The sequence below is a fragment of the Cornus florida genome, unplaced genomic scaffold, assembly GCF_030987335.1.
Source record: "Cornus florida cultivar Cherokee Brave unplaced genomic scaffold, ASM3098733v1 CherokeeBrave_3.0.0_Hap2_Chr11, whole genome shotgun sequence".
Classification (NCBI taxonomy): Eukaryota; Viridiplantae; Streptophyta; class Magnoliopsida; order Cornales; family Cornaceae; genus Cornus; species Cornus florida.
This window is the reverse complement of record NW_026775581.1, coordinates 52,049,353-52,075,503: the sequence shown is the minus strand read 5'-3', so window position 1 is coordinate 52,075,503 and position 26,151 is coordinate 52,049,353. Positions and strand designations below refer to the sequence as shown.

The 26,151-nt window shown below is 36.8% G+C and overlaps 1 protein-coding gene across 3 annotated transcripts; it reads right to left on the bottom strand.

Moving 5' to 3' along the window:
• Positions 1–195: 195 nt before the first annotated feature.
• On the bottom strand, positions 196–26,144 carry LOC132282793 (4-hydroxybenzoate polyprenyltransferase, mitochondrial). 3 transcript variants are annotated; one of them, XR_009471855.1, is made up of 11 exons: positions 25,274–26,144; positions 24,749–24,884; positions 16,626–16,747; positions 10,837–10,906; positions 10,578–10,727; positions 4,249–4,384; positions 4,043–4,139; positions 2,599–2,670; positions 2,395–2,437; positions 1,113–1,157; positions 621–992 (listed from the first exon to the last, which is right to left on the bottom strand). XR_009471855.1 is itself a non-coding variant. In XM_059784582.1 (10 exons), exons 1-8 carry the CDS (start codon positions 25,702–25,704, stop codon positions 2,601–2,603), a joined length of 1,212 nt encoding a protein of 403 aa, XP_059640565.1. In that variant the 5' UTR covers positions 25,705–26,144; the 3' UTR covers positions 196–617; positions 2,395–2,437; positions 2,599–2,600. The 3 variants fall into 3 exon arrangements, 2 of the variants coding, with proteins under 2 accessions (XP_059640565.1, XP_059640564.1); XM_059784582.1 differs by lacking the exons at positions 621–992; positions 1,113–1,157 and adding an exon at positions 196–617; XM_059784581.1 differs by lacking the exon at positions 1,113–1,157.
• Positions 26,145–26,151: the final 7 nt, after the last annotated feature.

The following is a 26,151-nucleotide window of genomic DNA, read 5'->3' as shown; positions in this document are numbered from 1 at the left end:
TACAGATGTGCCATGAAAGATGTTACTGATCCTCTCTTTTTGCTATTTTTATTTTATTTATTTATTTATTTATTTTTCCGATTTACCAACTAATCAAAAAATAAGTTAAAGGATCTGAACAGCCCACAAATTAACAGACAAGCTCACAATTTAAGTTATGATACGCCCACTAGGGAAAGAGTCCCTTTGAAATGATTTTTGGGAGGACATTTGAAATATAGACTTATATTTGTATGCATATAATTAGCGACTAGGCAAACCTCTTTATGCCTCATTCCATAATCTTAATAAGTGAAGTAACCCAAAAAAAAAAAAAAACACAAAAACTCTAAAATGATGGAGAATTATTATTCCAACACAAATGACGTCTATAGTCTGTACCAATCTTATTTCGGTACACTCAAATTGTATACTGATACAGATATGCAACCTCATTCTACAGCAGCTGCAAAATTCTCATAGAAGCAATTGTCGTCTCATTCATAACTCAGTCAAAACCTAAGCCTCACAGAATAGGAGCGAGAGCGGAAGCAGAGCACGAAAGTGGCAAAATCGCACGCGGAGCATTAAAGCGGCACCCGTTAAGAAGAATTGTGCGACTTAGGGCAAAACCACTCCTGTGTAATAAAAAAAGTTAACATAAACCAAGAAAATTGTAGAATACAATTACTTCCATCTAATTCAAACACAGAAAAAGTACAACAGTGATTTACACAACTGTAGTCGAACCAGCCCAATACATTTCTCTCCCAATGAAAAAATTAGCATACAACAAAATTGAGAATAATGATCTCAACAAAACTGCACCTAACTGCAAGCCAAATTACTCTATAGATACTGAACCTCCAAATTGAACAGAATTGACTTCCAATATCAAACAAAAAATGACATTTAGTTTTGTCCCAAAGCGCATTGCCATGTCCCAATTATTTGCTGTAACAACATAAATCAAATCCGGCAATTCAGGTCCTCCTGCTGAATTAAGCAGACACCTGAAATTAAAGAATTTAAACTTGTTAAGTCCCATTTTATATCTAACAAAACAGAAAATTCACACATATGGATAACATCACTCAGTCAACAGAAACAACAATGATGATAATTTTCATTACCGCTATTGTTTCTCAATAGCTCATTTCCTTGTTTGGAATCTCCACCTATAACATAAATAATATTTAAAATAAATAAAAAACCAGAAATACGATATTTAAAAACAAGTTTTTCTCTTTTTTTTCTACAAAAAAAAAAAAAAAAAAAAAAAAAAAAAAAAGAGGAAGAAATAAGGAAAGGAAAAAGAAAGAATACATAGCTTTCCTTTAAGATGTGTGTGTGTGTGTGTGTTGGTGGTGGGGGGGTTGTATTGCCTTTGCAAACCCTAACTCAAGATCTCACGCGTGTCTCACTCTTCCTGAAATAAAGCCCTAACTTTGCACAAAATAATCAAGAGGAAAGAAACCCTAGAATTTGCACACTGATTTGGCTGAATTAAATTACAAAAAGAATTATTCTATCTCACGCACAGACACAAATAAAATGGCCCTTTATTCTGTTACAACTATGATGATAATCGAAAGAGATGAAGTTGTACAAATATATATATATATATATATATATATATATATATATACTTATAGAGAGAGAGAGAGTGTGTGTGTGTGTGTGTGGAGAAATTGATTTTACCAGATCTGATTGGATCTTTGATTGTTCATATGTTAAGATCTGAAGTTGTACAAACATGTACGAATGTATTTTTTTTTTTTTTTTAAAAGGAAAAAAATATGTACTTACATATAGATAGAGATAGAGAGAGGAGTTGAGAGATTGATTTTACTATATATGTGGAATACTTATGTATAAAAATTGGTGGGAATGCCCCCGGGGGCGTAGTAGTGATGGTTAGAGCTTGGGCTTCCACATCCGAGGCCCGGGTTCGACTCCTAGCCTCTGCGTTCCCGGACTCACCCGGAGGTGTCCTTGGGCAGGGCTCCACCCTCCCAGGTTTGTACCCCACGGTGGGTCCCTAAGGGGCCCTGCGTGGGGGAGTTCCTGAGTCATCAAAAAAAAAAAAAAGATTGGTGGGAATGGCATTGATAATGGTAATTGATGAATGAGGTTCTGATTTTCATAGAAGGTGGACGTTGGGCAGCCATCTCGCTGGAAGGTCTCTATAAGATGCAAGGTATAATAGTGAAGGAGGGGAAGATGTTCCCAAAACCCCCCCCCCCCCCCCCCCCCCCCCAAAAAAAAAAAAAAAACTACAATGTATTTCGACACGCAGCACCTCTCCAACTAACGGAAAATCTGGATAAAGATTCTTCAATAAAGTATTTATAGATTCCCCAAAGTAAAAAAGATAAGAAGTTGCATAATCACAATATAAAGTATCTAACTTACTAAAACCCTCCTGCTATTCATCTGATTTTGCATCCTTCTTTCCCTGCAAATTGAACATGCAATCCTCAATAAAGCATCTAAGCTTCAGCAAGCCAAAATATATCACATTATGACAAGTACAATAATAGTCAAGAGTACCCCAAGAGTCGAAACTAAAATGCAGATAGAGTTTACAAGAATCTCTCTTTCAAAAAGTAACCATACCGCTACGATGATAGTCTTCCAAGTAGAATACCGCTAAATATAATAGCACCAAACCACTTATTGGACACAAATCTAGCACAAGAAAGAGAAAAGGGACAAGCAAGTCAGTACTTATCATATTCAGAAAGGGGCAAAAGCAAAAAAATAGTTGGTATTCAATGCATAAAACATAAATTCTTTATAGTGTTCACAGAAAATCAAAAGTAAAGAATAATGCACAAGACCAATCATAACACCATCTTATAACCCTTTATTTTGTTGGAATAACAGCCCATTGATCCTTGATGGCAGTGGTGGTGTATAAAGGCCAACAATGGAAAAACACACACACAGCACTGCTCCTACTTATCAATGAAAAAGAAGACACCCCCTCTCAATTTATTAGATTTTTCATCATTTGGAAGCCCATTGAACCTTGGTGGGGTACAAGGACAGGAGGCTGAATCTCAAGGGCAGCTGTTGCAATTGCATCCTCGTGAAATATGGAAATATTGAAGGAATCAAGAAACTTATGCTCTCTCTCTCATAAATAAAGTCCATCAATTACATTGAAAAGCAACTTTATAGGGCAATCAAGGAAAAAGAAACGAAACAAGGAAATACGAACCAGAATTGAAATAATAGAGCTGTGGACATGGTAACATGCCCATTAAGACTGTTAAGTATATTCTAGTAATCCAAAGTTCTATTTTCGAAATTTATCTGGTGGCAAGTTTCTGAACAAAATCTAAAGCACATTGATTCCAAATTATGCTCAGGCATAATTACTCCATATTGAGTTCAAGGCTTTCAATAATTTTTCTTTTTATGGTTATCACATCAAAATTAATATCTACATGCTAGAAATAGCAGAGCAATTGGAAAAACATAAGATCTACAGGATGACCAAAAAAACAGCCACAGAATCAGATATATATAGTTAACACGACTCAGACACAACCATTTGAAGAACAAAGTGAAGGGAACCAAAAAAAAAATACAAAGGGTATGTGTACGCAGTACACGTGCATGGGTAGACACATATATACATTTATATATATCTTAGATGGTGAGTAGTAAAATGAAGATAATCAGAACAAATATTGAGTAGAGTTGGGGGTAATCCCTCAATGAGAATCTAAAAGTTATGATCTTATTTTTAGGTAACTTTCTAGGTCACAATTCCACTAAATGGATAAAAAACAATGGTGCATCAATTTAAATAATAAAATCCAAGAAATCCTGCTTTCTTTGCATATGTGTACTAGACATCATATATGAGTTAGATTTATAACAGTTTTCAGAACTGTAATTCCATATAAAAGTTAATATTGTATGCCAGGGACCCCACAACAATATTTTGAACCAAATGTATAATTACCAAAATAATAATAATAAAAACAAACATATTCAACTTCAACTGAACTCAACAAGGCTTTACACAATTTTCTCTAAAAATACGCACTTTCTATTGCAATCAGCCCGACATGATAAATCAACAGTCCAAATCTGCCATGCTAATTGACCAGATGCAGCTGCCAAAAATGTATAATATGGCCACCCTACACCAGGGAAAAAAATGGGAAAGAGAAAGAGAGAGAAGAGTTGTTATTGTACGCATAATATAGTTAAAAAAAATAAGCAAACAAGAAAAGAAAATGCTAATAATACCAATATCAGCGTTGAATCCACTAAGGGCAAGGCTACTGATGCACGCTATTCCAAACCCTGTAACCCACTCCTTTGTTGAATCCCCAAACCTCAAGGCTGTAGACTTGACACCCACTTTCAGGTCATCTTCTTTATCCTGGATAAATGGTAATCAACCTCTTTAACAACAAGAAAGCTCTTTCTACCAGTTGTCAATTGGGTATTGAGTGTTTTTTCACCTACCCAACACCAAAAAAAAACAAAAAAACAAAAAAAAAAAAAAAGGAAAAAAAATCCTAGACTTTCACCCGAGCCTATATCACATATTTTTTTGTGCACCACACAAGGGGGGGGGGGGGGGGGGGGGGGGGTGGTGGTTTGAAATCAACTCAGATACATATAATAATATATACATATATATTGCATAAGCATAAACATCAAATTCAAAAACTTAAGTATTAGACAACATGACATATTGCAGTATTATCAATTAAGAGGCATTAAAAAATAAAAATAAAAAAAGATTTTTTTATTTTTTTTGATAAGTAAGATTTCATTAAAGGCACTCAAGAGGGGAGCGCTCTCAAGGAATACAAAGAAGCCTAAGACGGTTTATAAAAAATAAAAAAGATGTAAATATATGTAACTGAATAATTAAGAAAAGACAAACTTGTGCTAAACCAGTAACTACTAAAATTGCATGCCTTGGGATTTTATGTTTGCCTGATTTAAAAGGGTTTTGCCTATAGTAGGTTGAGGCAGTGCCAGAAGAGTCATGAACTTTTCAGAACCTAGGCATGTAACTGGCGATGATGGACTTTAGTGAGAACAACTATAAGATAAACAAATGAATTTTCAATCACTGCAGAGTCAATATTTAGCCCATAGTCGGTTTTTATTTATTTATTTATAAGTAATAATAAAATAAAAAGGAGTTCAAGAGGGGAACGCGTCCCTTAAACAAGCGTGGAACTAGGGCTAAGGCCCCAAAGAATCCAAGAAAATAATTAAATCATCAGAAGAGGAGCAAGAACTCCTCTTCACGTAATTGAAAAGAGAACGAAGAATGTAAAGTTTCAGCGTAGCCGTAGACGCCTCCTTCCCTTCGAACATTCTACTATTTCTCTCCTTCCAGATGCATCACCATACACAATGTGAGACAATTCTCCAAAAATCGCGTACATCCCTTCTAACACGACAACCTCTCCAAGCATGAATCAAATCCTCTCCAAGTATTTAGCCCATAGTCGTTAAAAGCACGCTTAGGCACCAAAGAGGCGCTAGGCACATCAATGCGCAAGTCTCGCACCAAGCAACTGCCTAGGCAAGCCATTTTTGGTAAGGCGCTCACCCTATTCCATATGCAAAAAGGGGCACTTCTGACTTAAGTAGAAACTTGTTAATGTTTTCTTTGCTTGTACTTTTTATTACCATCAGATTATTGTTTCACACCAATTACAATGATCTTGTATGATGCAGCGATCTCGTTCAATACTCTTAGTTATGATAGCTCTTCTATCGTGGTTGAACTATTAGACAATATGGTCCTGGCACAAAACCACCTAGTTTACATGAGGTAACCTAGTTATCACGATGTGAGAGTTCCTTTGCTCAAAGAGTTGGATGATACCAACAGTTTGATGAAGGAAAATAGAGAGGATTGGGTAAAAAGTGGATGATCGATAAAGGTAAACAGTTGGAAGGACAAGAGGGAAGAGACTTCCATTAGGATTTTTTTAGTATATTGCTAAGGGAACCATATTTCTTGAATATGTGAATGCTTCTTGTGGACCTAAAGGTTTTAACCAAGGGCAATCGAAACATTTTGATGATAATAAATCATTGGAAGTGTTGGATTAGTCTATTTGAGTTGTGCTAACAGGTTATACTTGCATAAAACTCAGGAGTGCTATGGCAAAGCCAAAAAGGGATCCAAAACTAAAAGATCATACATTAAAGCTCAAAGACATCAAAATTAAAGAATGGACATCAACCCAAAAGTTGAAAGATGAAATCATTGAAGATTTGGGGTAGATAGTATCGGTGAGAGCTAGACTTTATTGTAAAGTTATTTTAGAATAACTTTAGTTGGAGCTCAAATCTAGGACCATGCATTAAAATTCATATCCATCACGAGTCCTTTGATCATAAGCAAATTGGCCATGAATTTCATTCTTATACTTCATAAGGCCTTTGCTCAGATTGAGTTAGTTCAAGCTTTTGTAAGCTTTGGAAGAACTCAAATGTTGGAAACATAAACCAGGACCACACACTCAATACATATCATTTGATTTGGTCTCTTGGTTTAAAATAAGGCTTTGAACTCATTTGTTTCAGATCTTGAAAAGCCTTAATTGACTATGGGACAATCTCCAACCTGGAATACCCTTCAAATATCATCAGTCACCTTGAAAGTTGACATAGCGGAAGTTAGATAAATAAAATTCTCACACTGAGATTATAATAAAAACAGAGCAATGCTCTTAAGAGATACACAACTGGTTTTTCTTTAATTCATTTGACTTAAGATGCCCCAACAATACAAAGGTGAGTACCTATTTATAGCCTCAATTGAATTTGCTCACCAAGTTAGAGAATGCAACTTACATTCATATTCATAATGGTGCGGACCCCACAATAATAATGGCAATGCATGAAATGGCCATTAAGCATTAATAAGTGAGCTCCGTAAATATTCTCACACATGTCACCTTGCTCACCAAGTTAGAAAATGCAACTTACATTCATATTCATAATGATGCGGACCCCACAATAATAATGGCAATGCATGCGGTGGCTGTTAAGCATTTAATAAGTGGGCCCCGTTATTCTCACTTATTCTCTCACATGTCATCATTGCACATTTTTTTTTTACCTATTTATATATTATATATATTAAATCATGGATGTCCTACAGATTGAATTTGCTTTCAATAGCATGTATAATTGATCCACTAGAAAAATGTTGTTTGAGATTTGTCTATACTAAAGCCCCAAGGCATGCCTTAGATTTGGTACTGCTACCCAAAATTCCAGGATTGAGCATTGCAGCAGAGAATATGGTTGAAAGAATCCAGACTATTCAAGCCAAAGTCAAGAAGAATTAACTGACGTAGGGGAAGCTAGATAAATAAAATTCTCACGTAACAACAAAGCAAAGCTCTAAAGATAAACCAGCTTTGTATCTCTTTAGAGATAAACCAGTTGTATATCTCTTTAGAGCTTTGCTATGTTGTTATTATATTCTCACTATGAAAATTTCATTTATCTAGCTTCCGCTACCTGAGTTGGTATCAGAGCCTTGATTTACCCTTATCTGATGGCAAATGATGATAATGGTAGCAACCACTTTTGTGACGAAGAGCGCGGAGTGTAGGCCCTTTGGGTAGCCATACATGCTCAAGAACATATGCTGTAGGAGATCCAACTTGCAATTGTTGGGCTTAGGGTTGGAGACAACCAGGATCGTGATCTTGCTCGGGTTCATGTCGGAGATGTTCCTCGCGGCCAACCGAATAGGGGTAACCTTCCTGTACTCCACTTGGGCCTCTAGTCCATGCGGAGTATTTGAGTGATAAGGAGTATAGAGGACTCGAGACGGATCGGCATGATCGAGCTATGCCTGATAGGAAAAATAGAGATCCGGAAACTCGTGATTTTTGGATGAAAATTGATCTACGCAGTGTCAATGGACATCTTCATATTGAAGGTTTCCTTGATTGGATCATTAATGTTGAGCACTTTTTCGAGTATATGGATATACCCGAAGAGAAGCAAGCTAGCTTAAGGGAGGTACTTCTCCCAGGTGGGAGCAAACATAGTGCAACCGCATAAGACATGGAAAGCAGCTTGTCCGAATGTGGAACAAGATGAAGCAATTGCTGAGATCCAAATTCCTACCACCATACTATAAACAAATGTTGTACCACCAGTACCAGAATTGCGAGCAAGGGAATCGATTTGTTAATGACTTTCAAAGGAATTTTACACATTAAATGCACGCAATAATCTGTCACAAGCAGAGAGTCAACAGGTGGCGAGAGATATTGGGGGATTGCGGGTAATATATATTTGGGTAAAAAAAAAAGGTGCAATAATGACATGTGAGAGAATATGTGAGAATATTTATTGCGCCCGCTTATTAAATGCTTAATGGCCACCTCATGCATTGCCATTATTATTGTAGGGTCTGCATCATTATGAATATGAATGCAAGTTGCATTCTCTAGCTTGGTGAGCAACGTGACATGTGAGAATATTTACGGGGTCCACTTATTAAATACTTAATGGCCACCTCATGCATTGTCGTTACTATTGTGGGGTCCGCATAATTATAAATATGAATGCAAGTTGCATTCTCTAACTTGGTGAGCAAGTTCGGTTGAGGCTATAAATAGGGACTCACCTTTGTATTGTTGGGGCATCTTGAATCAAATGAATTAAAGAAAATTTATTTATGTATCTCTTTAGAGCTTTGCTCTGTTATTATATTATTCTCAGTGTGAGAATTTTATTTATCTAGCTTCCGCTACCCAAAAGTACTCAATACTTGAAATTCTATTGATTCAATCTGTCAAAGTCCTAACTCCTAAGTTTGTTGGAATTGAGCCTATATACTTACAATGTCAAAATTTCAGAAACAGGTTGATTCGGTTGATTGCCTTGAAAGCTAGAGTCGACTCATGCTATCCTTTGAACTCTCCTTGTGAAATTGATCTACTCAGTCAACTTATTCACTCTAGAGAGTTGGGCCTTACTGATGATTCAAATGTCAGTAAACTGATTTCCTTGGATCAATCAACCTGGACAGTCCAAAGAGTTTTAACACTCTAAAGGACATACGACTAAATTGACCCATCTATTTGAATCAACTGAGCTATCTAGCCTAGTCATCTGCTTCACAAGCAAGTCAACTGGTTGTATTCAAACTCTAAATTCAAACGGCTAGTTCAGTTATCTCTTCAAGCATTAAATGCTTTCAACAGCTCTATTTTTTAAAGAAGACTATATATATGTGGCCTTGGATGAGCATAGATGTATGAAAATACAGAGGCAACACTCTTGAGCTTCTTGATCATCATTCACCGTTTATCATAGACATTCATCTTAGATTGAGCTATCAACTGAGTATTCAATCTTAAATCTAGGATTTTGGGCATAAACTTGTACAAATCTATCTTGTGAGAGATACTCCATTGTACACCCAAGGCTTACTCTTGGCTTTTGTGTGAGAGAGATTACAGGCTTACTTCCAGCATTTATGTGAAGGAGATAGGCTAACTCTCAGCCTTGGTGTGAGAGGAGATAGGCTTACTTGCAGCCTTTGTGTGAAAGGAGATAGGCTCAGTTTCAGCCTTTGTGTGAAAGGAGATAGGCTAACTCTCAGCCTTTGTCTGAGAGGCGTAACAATTTTGCTCTTCACCACAAAGATAGGCCCAAACTTCTGGACATAGAGAAGGAAAGCAGAGCACTGTCCACCCCAGTGATTTGGGATATCCTTAGGCGAAAGCTTGAGACGAGGACGTAGGACAGAGATCCAAACCTCGTAACATATTGTAGTGTGAAGTTCTTTATCCTTTAACTCCATTACTGTTATTATTATTGTTTATGCCTGTGGTCCCTTGTATTCAACAATAATCGAAAAAACTACTAACACTGTTTGCCATAAGAACCACCCCCTACCTCTCTCTTCCTAGGGTCATTACTTGGGCTACACTTCTTGTGCTAAAAGTAGGGATAAGATGTTTGAGCACAAGAAAAGATAATTTAATTTCTTCGTTTTAGTGAGTCATTTTAATAATAATAAATAGATATGATTTTGCACTTCCCTTTATATATATATATATATATATATATCACTTCTGTAATTTTACACTTATTTTGGGACGGAGGAGCAATTAACATAAAAGCTACGAATATAGAACAGGTAAATCCAGTATGCTGGTTTCATAAAAGGAAAATGACCAATAGGTTACAAGGAGAACCTCCTAAACTCTCTGAATATCTGAGATAAAATGACGGGAAAAGAAAAAGAAAGCATATGCATCCCTGCATATGTATATTTTACCCAAATTTGTCATTGTATATGTGCTTGTGATATAAAGTTTTAAAGCTGCTTAAAATTTGTTTCTGACAAAAAAGGAAATAAGAGGAAAAAAAATCTCTATAAGCTTTCTTGGAAGAGAAGAGTGTGTGGGTGTGCGTATGAGAGAGTTTAAATCATGGATTTTTGACATTGCTAAGTGTTTAGGAGTGAGGTACTTGGTCGTAAGAAGTTATAGAGTATGAAGTTATACAGCAGCTGGCCAACAATGCAAATGTTTATACATTTTGGACATAAATATTTCTACCTGATGTGCATATATTGTATCATACACAAGCGTCCAAAACACTCCAGAAAGATACAATGGGAGCACAACAACAGGATCAAGACTTCCTTTTACCGCAGCCCATCCCAGTAAAGCTCCCCAGTTAAATGTTAAACCTAAGTAGGCTTGAGGCTGCACCAACACAGAATCAGTTAACAAATATATTAATCAGTTTTCATAGAACTTTTATCAAGATACAGAATAATACAATATTAGCCGAGATCAGTACAAAAATCATTACCCAAAATGTCACCCTCTTCATCAGGGGATAAGAAAAAACCAGCAGCAAGGATGAAGCCCCTAAAATGCGACTGTTGGAAAGTACTTATGGTTAGAGCCATGATATAAAATCGAAGAACTCAACCGAATGGGGGAGCCGAACGGCTCACCCATTCGATTAAGTTTTTCATTGTGTTAATCGTTATTCTTATGGTTAATTAAACATTTTACTAATCACCTAGAAAGCATGATATACATCGTCAAAGTTGATTACGCCATAACTACAAACTAAAAGTGACATGCCATCATGGTTGTCTCTGCACACATTATTGTTATTGTTATAAAGGAAACTGCAAACAGAAAAATTAAAGTTTTTAATGGCCATCAGGAAAAATTTGTGAGCTTTTGTGAAAGTCAATGGATTTCTTGCAAAATTAAACTATATGAGGGGTAATAAGTAAAAAGATGATAGTTTAAGGGTTTTTTTTTGCAGTTTACCCTTATATCATCATTGTTGTTATTAACTAAAATGCATTCACTCATATTATTAGCGGTATCATTTTTCTTGTTTTCTTTGTTAATTGTATTCAAGTCATTTCAAAAGAAAGAGGAAGAAATACTCAATCCCACCTCAAAGACTCCCCAAAGAGAAATATACTCAGCCAGGAACAGTTGGTGAATTTCTTCTGCCCCTTCCCCCCCCAAAAAAAAAAACACACACACACACACGCACAAAGAAAACAAAACAAAATTGGCCTCTTTATTCCCCCAATTGAGGATCTAATAGAAAATCATGACAAAAGAGGTTACCCAGAGTCTCAGACACTAATTTTCCAAATGAAATGTGCACATTTTAGTAGCCTCCATCTTTATCTCTCGCCCACCACATAATAACTTCAAAAATCATCTTGCACCAGAAGTTGCCAGCCACCAAAATATTTGCTTCATCGAGTCCTTCAATTCATTGTAATAATCTTGTCAACCACAGGCTTAGTGTAAGGTGAAAAAGTATTTCCTTTATGGTCTCTAAAAAAAGCCTCCCATGTCACCCAGACTAAACCCATTGAAATCAAGCTTGACAGCACAAAAGTTCAGGATGGCTGACTTATGAGTCCTCAAAGAAGAGACCACCATCCAATCATTTTGGATTGACAAACAAGGGATACAAACTTCTTCAGAAAACTAAGACCTAAAGACAAAACAAGAACCTAACTTTCTCCTGCAAATCCTTAACATCAACATTCTTGCGTTCCTCTTGTCCTCATCACCCATAAAACCCCAGCAAAAAAGACACTTCCATATCCTTTTTCATTCTTGCCAAGGAATTGAATCGATCTAAGCCCCCATTTTGGATTGAGGAAGTTGGAAGGAAAAGAAAGGAAAGGAAATGGAGGGCAGCTCTATGTCGTGTTGGGTTTAAATTTGTGGAAGGAAAAGGAAGGATTTTGATGGATAGCTTAAACCCAGTAAACAGATTTTATATCCCAAAAGTGTGAGGAAATGGAAGGAGAGGAGAAAAATGTCAAATGAAACTTTTATAATACCGACGTTACACTTTTACTGATGAAGAACAAAAATCAAATTACATCTCAATCCTAAAGCATTCTTGTATGTTCCTCCTCCCTAATTTCGTTCAAACCCTAGCTACCTAAAAAAAAGGTATTATCGAAAATTCACTCTTATGGTTTACAACACTAAAAAATATATACTTTTTAATATGTTAATTGAATATTATCCATATAAATATAATGGATGCTTTTCCGGTGAAAATATTAGTTTGTAAACATATATAGCTTTATAGGATATTTTTTTTTTTTTTTTTTTGATAAGTAAAAATATATTAGAAAAACGTTCAAAAGGCGAACGCGTCCCTAATACAAGGAGAAAAAAGATCTAAGGACCAAAAGAATCCAAGAGATCAAAGAAATCATCAATCGAGGAACATGCATTTCCTATTATATAGCTTTACAGGATATAACGGTGGTGGGAAAATAATAACCTACCTTAATATTATACTTTAAATACAGAAGAGCATGATGGTAAATTTGTTGAGATAATTTACTTTCTTTTCTCTCCTCAAACATGAGCATCAGTTAACTTTTTTTTTTTTCCCTATATTTTCCCTCCTTACTTATCCAAACACATAAAGGGATTATACTATGATTTCCTTTCGTTTGTTTTCCGCCCATATTTAATGTTATCTTATCTTTTCTTTTCCCTCCAACTTATTCAAACGGACCCTTAAAATAAACTGAGAGAAACTGCCCAACTCAAGGCAACCATACCAAAGATTCTTCTCAACAGAGAAAAAAGAACTCCAGGGAAAATAGTTGATCAGCCGTTTCCCACTTTTACAAATGATGATAATATTTGGGAACATTAAGCATTAGGTCTTCTATTTTGAAAGGAGTTTATTGACATTAATATTCCAACACAACAATCCAAGCAAAAATTCACCTTTGGGAACACTTTTAGATTCCAAATTCTACTCTTTATCATTGCATGTTCCAAAACTCTAAAGGCCTCAAGTTACTCGGAAAACTAGAGCATTTCATCAGATATTCATAATTGGAGCAAAATAAAATAATAATAATTAAAAAAACACACTGACGTTATGTAAAAGCTTTTATTCGAGATGTAGACTTATGCCAACACTTGTTGAAAGCACTCTACCAAATGGACAAAATTATAGAAATTCTCTCTAGTGGTAAAAAAGATAGTATTGTCAAAAATCGTGATATAGGAAAAACAAATTTATCTTTTTTTTTTTTCTAGTTGGTACTCATATACACATGTCTCTTCTGAGACTTGAACCCCTGACCTCCCTTTGGGAAGTAAGAGGCTAAGAAGAGCAACGCCTCTGACATTAAGGACTTTCGGGCCAATCAGTTTAGTGGGGTGTATGTATAAGCTTATTGCCAAGGTCCTTGTTCTTAGAATGCGGAATGTTTTGGATGGAATCATCTCAGAGTCACAAAATGCTTTTGTTGGTGGTAGACAGATTTTAGATTCTGTTCTTATTGCAGGAGAATGTGTCGATTCCAGGTTGAAGAGTGAAGGTCCTGGTGTTTTATGCAAACTGGATATCGAGAAAGCTTATGATCACGTGAATTGGAAATTTCTTCTTTATTTGCTTCAGAGAATGGGGTTCGGAGATCGATGGATAAAATGGATTGAATCTTGCATCTCATCTGTTATGTTCTCTGTGCTTGTGAACGGCTCACCAACTGGTTTTTTTCCGAGTTCGCGTGGTTTGAGACAAGGAGATCCTTTGTCGTCTTTTCTTTTTCTTATTGTCATGGAGGGATTGAGTAAATTAATGAAAAAGGCAGAGAATCTGGGTTACATAAGGGGGTTCATTGTTGGCAGAGATGTTGCTAACCAGATTGAGATATCCCATTTGTTGTTTACAGATGATACCTGGTTTTCTGTGATGCTGATGTTTCCCAACTCAGGTATTTGAAGTGCATTCTTACATGCTTCCAAACAGTGTCTGGTCTTAAGATTAATGTTGGAAAAAGTGTGCTTGTCCCAGTGGGGGAGGTCTCTAATATTTCCACTTTAACTGCTGTTCTTGGATGCGGAGTGGGTGCCTTTCCACTCCCTTATCTAGGCTTACCTTTGGGAATCTCCTCCAGGATAGTGGGGACTTGGGATCCGGTGATTAACAGGTATGAAAAAAGATTGGCGGGGTGGAAAAAACAGTATCTTTTGAAAGGGGGGAAGGTCACTCTTATTAAGAGCACCCTCTCGTCCCTTCCCACATATTTCTTATCTCTATTTCAGATCCCGTGTTCTGTTGCTGAACGAATTGAAAAAATTCAGAGAGACTTTCTTTGGGGTGGAAAAGGAGAGGAGTTTAAGTATCATCTTGTTAATTGGGAGCAGGTTTGCAAACCGTTGAAGTTTGGCGGTTTAGGTATCCGGAAGTTAGTCCCTTTCAATAGAGCCTTATTAGGGAAGTGGTTATGGAGATTCGGTAAAGAACGTCATCGACAATGGAGAAGAGTTATCTCGTGTCGTTTTGGGGAAGAGAGTGGAGGTTGGTCCTCTCGTTCTGTTTCTATTACCGGGGGCGTTGGCGTTTGGAAGTTCATTAGGAAAGGTTGGGATGTGTTTTCCACCCATATTCGGTTCAAGGTTCGTAATGGTATGTATGTTAGATTTTGGGAAGACTTATGGTGTGGTGATCAGTTGTTGTCTCTTTCTTTTCCTCGTCTCTTTAGCATCGCCGAGAATAAGCATGCTTATGTAATTGACTGTTATCATCTTGATAACAGTGGAGTTACGTGGGATGTGCGTTTTAGGCGTTCCTTTCAGGATTGGGAGATAGCTGAAGTTTGCGTCTTTTTGGACCTCTTGTATAGACAGAAGGATGTTGACAGAGGTTGTGATGATATTTTGTGGACTCCCTCTTTTCATGGTAGATTCGAAGTTCGATCCATGTTCTTGTGTTTGTCTAATTTTATTGGATATGATTTCCCTTGGAAGTGAATTTGGTGCTCTAAAGCTCCTCTTAGAGTTGCCTTCTTTGTTTGGACTGCTACTTGGGGAAAAATTCTAACATTGGATAATCTGCGTAAGAGAGGTAATACCATTGTTAATTGGTGTTGTCTTTGTAAAAATGATGGTGAGTCTGTGGACCATCTTCTTATGCATTGTCTTGTTGCATTTGATTGCTGGAATCTCATATTCAGTATTTTTGGCGTTCAGTGGGTAATGCCTAAGCACTCTTTCCAATTAATTAATGCTTGGAGAAGATGCCCTGTTTCTGGTCATGCTCGTGATTTTTGGAGGGTCGCCCCACATTGTGTTTGGTGATGTATTTGGAGAGAGAGAAATAACAGAAACTTTGAAGGGAAGGAATCGTCTTTTGCAAACCTTAAGTCTTTTATCCTACACTCTCTTTTCTATTATGTCAGAGGCAGCGCTTGCTCCTCGATCGATGACTTTTTTGTTCTATTGGACTCTGTTGGTCCTTAGGTTTGGCTTTTGCTCTTTCGTTTTTGTGTATTAGGGACGCGTTCCCTTTTTGAACGTTTTTTTAATATATTTTTACTTATCAAAAAAAAAAAAAAAAGAGGCTGATACTGCTAGGCCACTCTCCCCAATCCCAAACTGCCAATAGTGTCCAACTTGTACTGCATACTAACTAACAACAATTACATCAAAATCTACCATTATTTCCAGTAAATACCTTATGCTAGTCTTTCTTTTGTTTAGTTCTTGATAACTATTTTATGCCACTGCTTATATATGGAGCGGAAAAAACCTTACACTAACAATTATCTAGAAAAATATAAATAGAGATCCTATAAAACTATGATATCATATTTAATTTAAATTTGATGTTCTAATGCTAGTAAATAGCAATCAATGATTTTATTAGGGGTTGTTTGTTGTTGCTACATTTTGTGTCGTTTTGTTGTGAAACGCCTAATACAGCAACGATTACATAGGAAACAATCATTGGGTAAAGTGCACGACCAAGATAATAGAGCATCCATAGTGTGTACAGCCAATGGACACAAGTGTGGTCACGCAGATGCACCTTTAATGTTTGCAAGCACTCTGAGATGATAATTCCACCAAAATCAAGCATAATGTCTTAAGGGTTATGTTTATCCTATAACAAAGCTTATTAAATAAAAAGTTTCAGTATGTAGATAAAAACACATGCACTGCATTCTAAAACTTAAAACATATCCTAATGCCTTAATGTCTCGTGAATTTACTGTAATTCTCATAAGTTGCTCATTGTAGAATTCCCACGAGCACTGGGAAAAGGAAAAGTAGAAAAACGACACAAACCTATAGTTATTCAGTTGAAGAAGAATCCCAAGGCCCAAAAGTAATTGAAATCCAAGAAAACAAAGCCCTTGAAATGTTGTCAGATCACCACTAGCAACTGGTCTCATCCTGGTACGTTCTACCTGCACTATGAAAAAAAAAATTCAAAAATAATAACACAGGAAATAAGACAAAAAAGCATCCAGTAAAAAAGATCATATTTAAAATGGTGCTAATATGAACATGTGGTGATATTCCATATAAGTTTATCATAGTCATGCACCTTATTAGCAGTTGTGTGCGCATTGATTGTGGTAGTGTAGTGAAGTAGTGGACAAGTGGGCTTTGAAGACCAGGCAATCATAAGGCATTGATGGGTAGACGAGCAAGAATGGGCACACATGGTGTGAGAAGCAAGTTAACTACTGAAAACAAAGTACTAAGGGAGGGCTTGAGGCTAACAAGTAATGACACCTGTGCATACTCACACTGTGAACCAAACCAACGCCATGTGGGCCGCAATTACATGAAGATGTTGAGCAGGAAAGTCTTGGTTGATATTGAGCAATGGGTTGTGAATCAATAGTTGACGTGGAGCCATTTCATAGAACTAAGAATTCAAGACACGGTTGTCATGCTCCATGTCATGAAAGAATATGATAGACCCACTAAGCGTACAAGGGGGTAAACAAGAGGCACTTCAATTCCACAACCATTATACAAGAACAAAGAACAGTCTTTGATGAGATATCCAAGGAAAAGGTCACATCCATGAATAGTCATGGACTTATGCTGCATATTACCACTCTGTGGTCTGAGAAATTGAAACAATTATCACCATCGCCTGACATTCTTTAGACATGTTAGCATGTAAACAGAACTTTACTTTATATTTGCCATTCATTTGAAATAAGCTGACAGAATCTGTACATGAATATGCCATTTTTAACGAAAGGTGCCACTTAATACTATAATGAGAATTTAACCTAAAGTGAGCAGGATCTACTATCCACAATTTCAGTGTTATAAAAACCAAAATTTGTTCTCCCTTTTGCCTTAATGTCACCTTGGTCTTCCTAAACTCACAATTCACGAAAGACAAAGTTATACTGCATCTATTTATAAAAAATAAATAAATAAATAAAAATTATACCGCATCCATTTTTTACTCGAATCCTGGTCATGGAATGTGATTTGAGTAGGGAATCTAACAAACAAAATGGTGAAAAGAAAATGTCACTATCAAATCCTCTCTAGTAAATTTGCCAAAATGTATTTAGGTTCGTCCACGTCACGTCAGGATAACCCAATGAAAGCGGTCAGAGGAAGATGAGAAAAGGAGAGGAGAACCGAGAGAGTGAATAAACTTTGCCTGTAGAGTAAGGCGAGTGGTCTCGTTGTTCATAAGATGGGTGGGGTTTATGGATTAGGCCATATATATAATGTAAACACATTAAAAATATAACAAAAAAGATGGGGACGTGTAAAATGGATTGTCATTCTAAAAAAGAGACGTGTTCTTTAACCCCTGTCCAACTCTGTCCACAGGTATGAACCCACGAGTTAATGTTTGGCTCTCCCATGGTACAAGGGAGATAGACCACCTGTGGTTGCCCTAATATACCTGCTTCAATGCAAGATTAGCGGCAGTATCCCATGGCCTCCCATCAAAACCCAACCCCTTTGTAATTCTTAAAGTGACAAGTCAAGTCATGACATGGTGAATGGCTGACCATATGGTACCCATGTGGCAAGCAATTGGAGTCAAACCAACAATCAGAAGACTCAATCAATTTAAATTTACTGATTATACTTATTTCCCTTGTCATTCGCTCCCCTCATGTGTAGAACAACAAAATGGTTTGATGAGACCAGTTTTTTATTTATTTATTCTTTTCCCTTTTTTCCATAATTTATTTTTTTCACTTTTGGTTGACCAAGGGGGAGGGGGAGGGGCAGGGGCAGGGGCAGGGGCAGGGGAGGGAACAGTCACAAGGACGAAACAAATGTCAAGTTTTTAATAAAAGCAACGTGCCCTAGCGGTACCAGACCCTACTTCCCAAAGGGAGGTTAGGGGTTCGAGCCTCAATGGAGGCATGTGTGTGAGAGTACCAACTAAGAAAAAAAAATTGTTGGTTAACATAGATAAGTAAAATGATGATACTCTCATGAGCAACAACAGTAGGATCTCTTGTCTTCAAAATGATTACATTTTTCTTCAGCCTTTCAAAAGAACAAAATTAAAACTAAACCTAGTCAAAACCTAGCAAAAATTTCCATAAACGTGCATTTTATACACGTGGAGAAATCTACAAGCTGAAGTTATAGAGAGAGTTATAGAAGACATAAGGTCATTCACTACATGATTAAGGCATACAAATCTGTACCTAGATAAACAACAAAACAAATGCTCAACACAAATGCATATATATATATATATGCATTTGTGTTGAGCATTTGTTTTGTTGTTTATCTAGGTACAGATTTGTATGCCTTAATCATGTATATATATATATATATAGAAGAAAAGGTTATCTTAAAGCTCTTTTTTTTAATTCTACATATGAGCTGGCTTATATTTTCGGAGTCTAGTTCACCTTGTTGAGGATATATGAAAATTAGTGGCACTAGTGCATTTTTGAGGTGGCTGATGAGGTATGAGGTCATAGATCAAATATATATGGAAGCCAATAGTGTGACACAGTAACTGGTAAAATAAGATGAAGAATGTCAGCAAATAAGCAGAAATCAAGATACAGATGCATTTCGCATTGAGACGCATAAAATTCTAGGTTAGTGATACTCTCAGTTCTCAATGATTTCTTCCTTTACAGTTTTGTCCAGTGGGAAAACGCAACAAGAACTAGTTATAGACAGAAGATTTAAGCAATACGCAGAAGATGTCCCACCTATACGGAGTGTTTCAATATTATTTTTGCACAAAGTGGCTACTCTGAAGGCTCAATCTTACATTCTCATATTTTGTAATTCCCAGAAAATTTTAATACTATCTAAATTCGCTATACTATCAAACAGAATATGTTTGATACAAGCAGATTGAGAGCGTGAGTCAGTTACCCCAAAAAATATCGCCTAATTATTGGAAAAAAGAAATAAAATTAAAAATAATAAAATTCATATTAACAGAGCAACAATGTCGTCCAATGCCAATAGCCACATATAAGCCAAAGCCCTCTGCACATTGTTAGTTCTTCAATCCAAGGGTATTATAAGGACTTGACCAAGACCAAACCAAACCACCCATTTTTTTTTTCTTTCTTTTTTTTTTTTTTTTTTTTTTTGTTTCAATAAATAATTTTCATTAATGCTATGTTTGGTAGGAAAGAAAAAAATTGGATGGAAGGGAGAGAAGAAGTGATGGATGAGACATCCCTACGGAAGAGATTGGGTATTTCCTTCTTTTTGTTTGGTTGGATAGAAGAGAAGAGATTAATCTCATAATTTACTATGTTCGTTAAGAGAGAAAGAAAGAGAAAGTTTTAATTGTTTTTACCATTATATCCAATAATATTTATAATATTGTAATATATAGAGGATAGTACTATAATTTAAAACTTATATAATTTAGGATAGTATTTAATTTAAAACTTCAATAATAGTCAACTTGTCTTCCCTCCTTTCTTCTGCCAATTTTTGGGCGGATGAAAATGTAACGTCCCGGATTTTTCCGGATTTTTCGATATATATATTTTTTATTTCTTTTATTTAGTTTCCATATCTCGTTTTGTATGCCACGTAGGTCCCGAGGGTCGATCAGGACATTTTCATGAGTTTGGGAGTTTTGGGAATGCATTTTAAATTATTTTGAGCATACTAGAATTTACGGGATCAATCTTAGAAATTTTGGAGTCGGGACCGACTTTGTGCTCGAGAATCTTTCCCGGTTTTTCTTAAAGATTTATTTTAGGAATTGTCACGTGGTTTTATATACATGTGTGTGTGTGTGTGTGTGTATTTTTTTTTTTTTGGGGGGGGGGGGGGGGGGGGGGAAGGTGGGGAGACTAATGGCTCCTAATGGACAAAATTGTAACTTTGGCTTCAAGGGGTGGGGACCACACGATTGGTTTGGACCACAAATGAGGCCTTACATTTGCAAGAGTGCAAGACTCCATCTTCCCCCTCTCATTTTTCGGCCACCCCTTTTCTCTCTCTAACTTTCTCTTTCTCTCTATATATCTATATACTTGAATGTTTCAAGCCCATATTTGAGACCTTTAGAGTGAGATTTGATTGAGGTGGGAATGTTTAATGTATTAAACTTTGCCTTTTCATGACTTCTCTTGCCTTGATTTCTTGTTAAGCATGTTCTAAATGGAAATCTTTGAGTAGAAATGTTAGTTGTGCACTTAGATGAGTAAACTATGCTTAAATATGATGATGGTTTGTGTAATGGTGTGCCAACTTGCCTATTTGTGTGTAGAGATTTCCACTTTATAATTACTTGTGTAGCTATGATGGCTAGTGTTGATTAAATGTATGTTGAATTGATTTCCTAAGTTGCCAAGTATGCCAATGTTGAGTAGATAACATATACTTCCAATTTGTTTACCATAGTTATGTTGGAATGCATATGATAAATGCATGAGTTAGCTAGATGAAATAACATGTTTAAATGATTCATGAAAGGGTGGTTTAAATTGTAGACTTCACTTCTATACTCATTGCACGGCATGATATTGGAGTGGTTGTGGGGAATAAATTTCAAGAATTGTGAAATGATTTTAGAAAGGAACCGGATTTCACGAATCCGGTGCTAATTTGACCTAGAGGGAGTGTGTGCCGGATTTGGAAGTGTAATATTGCATTAACTAGACCCCAGATGGTTGTCAGATTTGAAGCCAAGGATAGTTAAGCAATATCGCCTCGGTAAAGTCAATTAGCGGTTTTCGGTGTGAGTTGTGTCGGTTTAAGGCCGGGATTGGAGAGAGGAATGCATCTCATTGCTTTGTTCATGCTTTTAAATCTTGGCATTGTGAAATGGACGCTATTATGGTTAGGCATGTGGTTGTATCCCCAAGCATGATCCCAGTTATCTTTTATTCCCGTTCTTTGGTTGTTGACTCAAGAGAGTCCAAAGTTGATGCCTTAAGCATCTCCTATTGAGCTTTCGTGCTCACCCCTTTCCTTAATATTTTTCAAGTAACGGCAAAGAAGTAATGGATAATGTACCTCCACAAACTAAGACGTAGGAGAAGACCTTACTATTTTTGTAAATTTCATAGCAATGCTTACTTTAAAGAAGATTGTTTTGTAATGTGACACGATTCATTATTTTTGTAGAAAAGCATTGTAACTAAGGTCTCAAAAGGCCTAGAATTGTAATCTTATTTTTTTGAATCACTTTAGAATATTTTGGGTATGTAAATGATGAAGACGATAATTACATTTACACTTGGGCAATAGTACAAGTTTTGGAATGATATGAAGTTTAATGATGTAATCATACATGATAAGACGGCGTTGGTCACTTAATTATTCTTTTAGGACAACAACTTATACAATGATTCTAGCATGGTTGTAATAGGATGTTTAATCACTATTTCGTGTATAATGATGTGTTGACGATGTATAATTGAATTCTACGTGAGTTGGGACAGGTGCTTAGCGATCACAATGATCACAATCACTATTTCTAGGAATGTTATTATGGTGGTATTAAATGACTAATGAGAATTTGATGGTGTAATAGACCTAGTAGATAACTAATGAGAATTTGATGGTGTAATAGACCTAGTAAGGAACTAATGAGAATCTAATGGAGTGAAATAGACCTATTAAAGAACCTAATGTCAATGAATGACCGTTTTGCCCTCGGATGACCTCGGGTTCGGTTAGTGATTCGGACTCCCGGGTTCGGTCGTTACAGAAAATTTGTAAAGGAGGAAGGATGGGTCATCGTTCCTATTCTCCTTTCTTTCCTTGTATCATCTCTATCGAACAAAGAAAGTTCGTTCGTTCCTATTTTCTCTCCACACCTCTTCCTTCCTTCCTACCAAACACAACATAAGGGATGCTCAAAAGGGGAGCGCCAAACCTCCCAATTTATTTGCAACAAAGAACTACTCTCAAAATCGAACCTCCATTTTTCATACTTGACAAAGAACATATAATGTAAACGTTTTGTTATTTTTTTATTTTTTTATTTTTATAAGTAAAAATATATTAGAAAAACGTTCAAAAGGGGAACGCATCCCTAATACAAGAGAAAAGATCTAAGAACCAATAGAATCCAAGAGATCAAAGAAATCATCAATCGAGGAGCATGTACTTCCTTTAACATAAAAGAATAAAGAACGAAGAATATGAATTTTTAAATTAGCTAAGGACGATTCTTTTCCTTCAAAGGATCTGTTATTTCTCTCACGCCACAAACACCACCAGACACAATGAGGAACAATCTTCCAATAAGCACGAGCTTGTTTCTTAACAGGACAACTTTTCCAAGCGTTAATCAATTGAGAGGAGTGCTTAGGCATTACCCAAAAAATGCCGAAAATGCTGAAAATAAAACTCTAACAACCAAACGCCACAGGACAATGCAAAAGAATGTGATCCACGGATTCACTATCATCTTTGCATAAACAACACCAATTAACAATGATGTTGCCTCTCTTTCTCAAATTGTCCAAAGTCAAAATCTTCCCCAATGTAGCTGTCCAAACGAAGAACGCGATTCGAAGAGGGGCTTTAGAGCACCACACAGACTTCCAAGGAAACTCGGAACCAACGAAATTGGATAAATGAATAAACATAGAGCGGACATTATACCGACCATGAGCCAAAGGAACCCACAAAATATCATCACACCCTCTGCCAATATCCTTCTGCCTATACAAAATATCCAAAAAAGCAGAGACTTCCTCCATTTCCCAATCCTGAAAAGACCGCCTAAACCGCACATCCCACGTAACTCCATTGTTATCAAGATGATAACAATCAATCACGAAACATGCTTATTAGTTGCAATGCTATAAAGCCTAGGAAATGAGTGTGAAAGCAACTGGTCGCCACACCAAAGATCCTCCCAAAAACGAACATACCTGCCATTACGAACTTTGAATCTAATAAGAGTAGAGAAAACATCCCATCCTTTCCGAATAAATTTCCACAAACCAACGCCTCCCGTAATAGTGACTGGAAGAGATGACCAACCCCCACTCCCCTCATCAAAACGACACGAGACAACTCTTCTCCACTGACGATGTCGTTCCCTTCCAAATCGCCATAACCACTTTCCTAAGAGAGCACGATTAAAAGGAACAATTTTTCGAATGCCTAACCCTCCGAATCTCAATGGTTGGCAAACTTGATCCCAATTAACAAGATGATACTTAAACTCCTCTCTCCTTCCACCCCACAGAAAATCCCTCTGAATTTTTTCAATTCTATTAGCAACAGAACATGGAATTTGAAACAAAGATAAAAAATAGGTAGGAAGGGATGAAAGAGTACTCTTTATAAGTGTGACTTTCCCACCCTTAGATAGATACTGCTTTTTCCATCCTGCTAATCTTTTCTCATATCTATTAATCGCTGAATCCCAATTCCCAACCAGAGTAGAAGAAACTCACAAAGGCAACCCTAAATAAGGAAGAGGAAAAGAACCAACTCCGCACCCTAAAACAACAGCTAAGGAGGAAATATCTGGAACATCCCCCACTGGAACAAGCACACTCTTTCCGACATTAATCTTAAGCCCAGAAACTGCTTGGAAGCAAGCAAGAGTGCACCTCAGATATCTGAGTTGAGAAATATCAGCATCACAAAATACCAAAGTATCATCAGCAAATAAAAGATGAGAAATCTGGATCTGATGATCAACATCTCTGCCAACTCTGAACCCCCTAATGTAACCCAAATCTTCCGCTTTTCTCATTAATCTAGTCAGACCTTCCATAACGATGAGAAAAAGAACAAATGCTCTTAATTCTTTTTGTCAAGAATACATCTTTATTTTTTCCATACTTCAAAGTTATCAATCAAGAATTGAGGATTATTACAATTATACCTTAACAACCACTCACAAGAGCATTATACTAAATACAACCAAATAAACAATGCATTTCCCTAGTAGAAAGAAAAGTAACTTGTATTTCCCAACAAAGCAAGAAGCTTAAAAATACCTTTGTATCAATATCCTGGTCAAGGAGATCATTAACAGTACATCCAGCACCTCTTAAGAGCACAGCCCCACAACCGAACAACATCAACATCTTAATATCAGGAAGGCTCCCAGGGGATGCTGCCAAAGTAATCGACCTAAGGCAATAAATATGCATCTCAGGCAAGTAAAACTGAAAAGTATATCATCCTACACGCCATCTCTAAACTTTTCAAGCAGTTAGACATCAAAATCCCCACTATGAATTCAATTTAGAATATTGAACATAAAATGTTACAGAACCAGTCACCATATTAAACCAAATATGCATATACATATATATAGCAGGTAATTTCTTCATTTTATATGACATAGGACAATTTCAACTCACTGATTAATATTAACCCAATTTGAATTCTTCTCAAAGTACACATGCATTTACATATGTGTGTTTGAAAATATTTGAACAACAGAAAAACATAACAAACCATAATTTTAAAAAAGAACTTGGAAAGAGGAAATGATAAAGGAAAATTGAAAATCTTACCACATACAGGGCCAGACAAGTAGCCATGTACCGATCGGCTTATCCAACCGAGCAAGGCGTGCATAGGGCTGAGCTTGCTTGGGCAGATACAACTCAATCCAGGACAATTCACTCTTCGGACCTCTGCGATCGCCCTCATGGTCCCCATTCTTCTTCTCCTCCTCCTCCGCTATACCATGCGACGTTGAAATGCCGGCGCTCTGAACCAGTCTGATTGAATTGAAGTCCCTGAATCTGAACGCTTCAACAAGATTGGAAATGCATCGTCGGTCTGATTGTTTGAGTGGATTGGTTGGAGAGTTATGAAACAAGCTTAAACATTGATTAGGGCTGGGGTTAGGGTTGGAGTGGAAGAGGGATTGAGTGAGAGAAACAGAGAGATGAGAGGTTTGAAACCTACGACAAGCGCGAGAGATGCGTAACAGCGCCATAAATTTGAAAAAAATAATTCTATTTTGAAAAATAGGTTAGAAAAAATTTATTGTACCAAGTGTTTTGAAAATAAAAAAAATTTAAATTTCCATATTAGACTATATATATAGACAAATAATACTTCCCTCCCAAACAGAGATGGTTGAGGGATGAATTGTGCAAGCAGCTTGAAGGAGACGAGAGATCACAGATGTTGACCGGTGAATCTGGCTGGGATTATGGAGCGAGCCGACCAGGCTTTACTTCCGGGAGTTTATAAAGGGAGTTGGGGAGCCTTACACACCGGCCCAACGGGCCTGGGTTCACTCACTCTGTCCGGATCCATTGTTCGGTCATAGATTCTTCCCCCCACACCAAATCTGGATAGAAAGGTTTTGCACATATAAGATTGAGTAGGAGTGCTAATTGCAGCCGCACATGCGTCTTGCACAGCCACACCCCCTAAT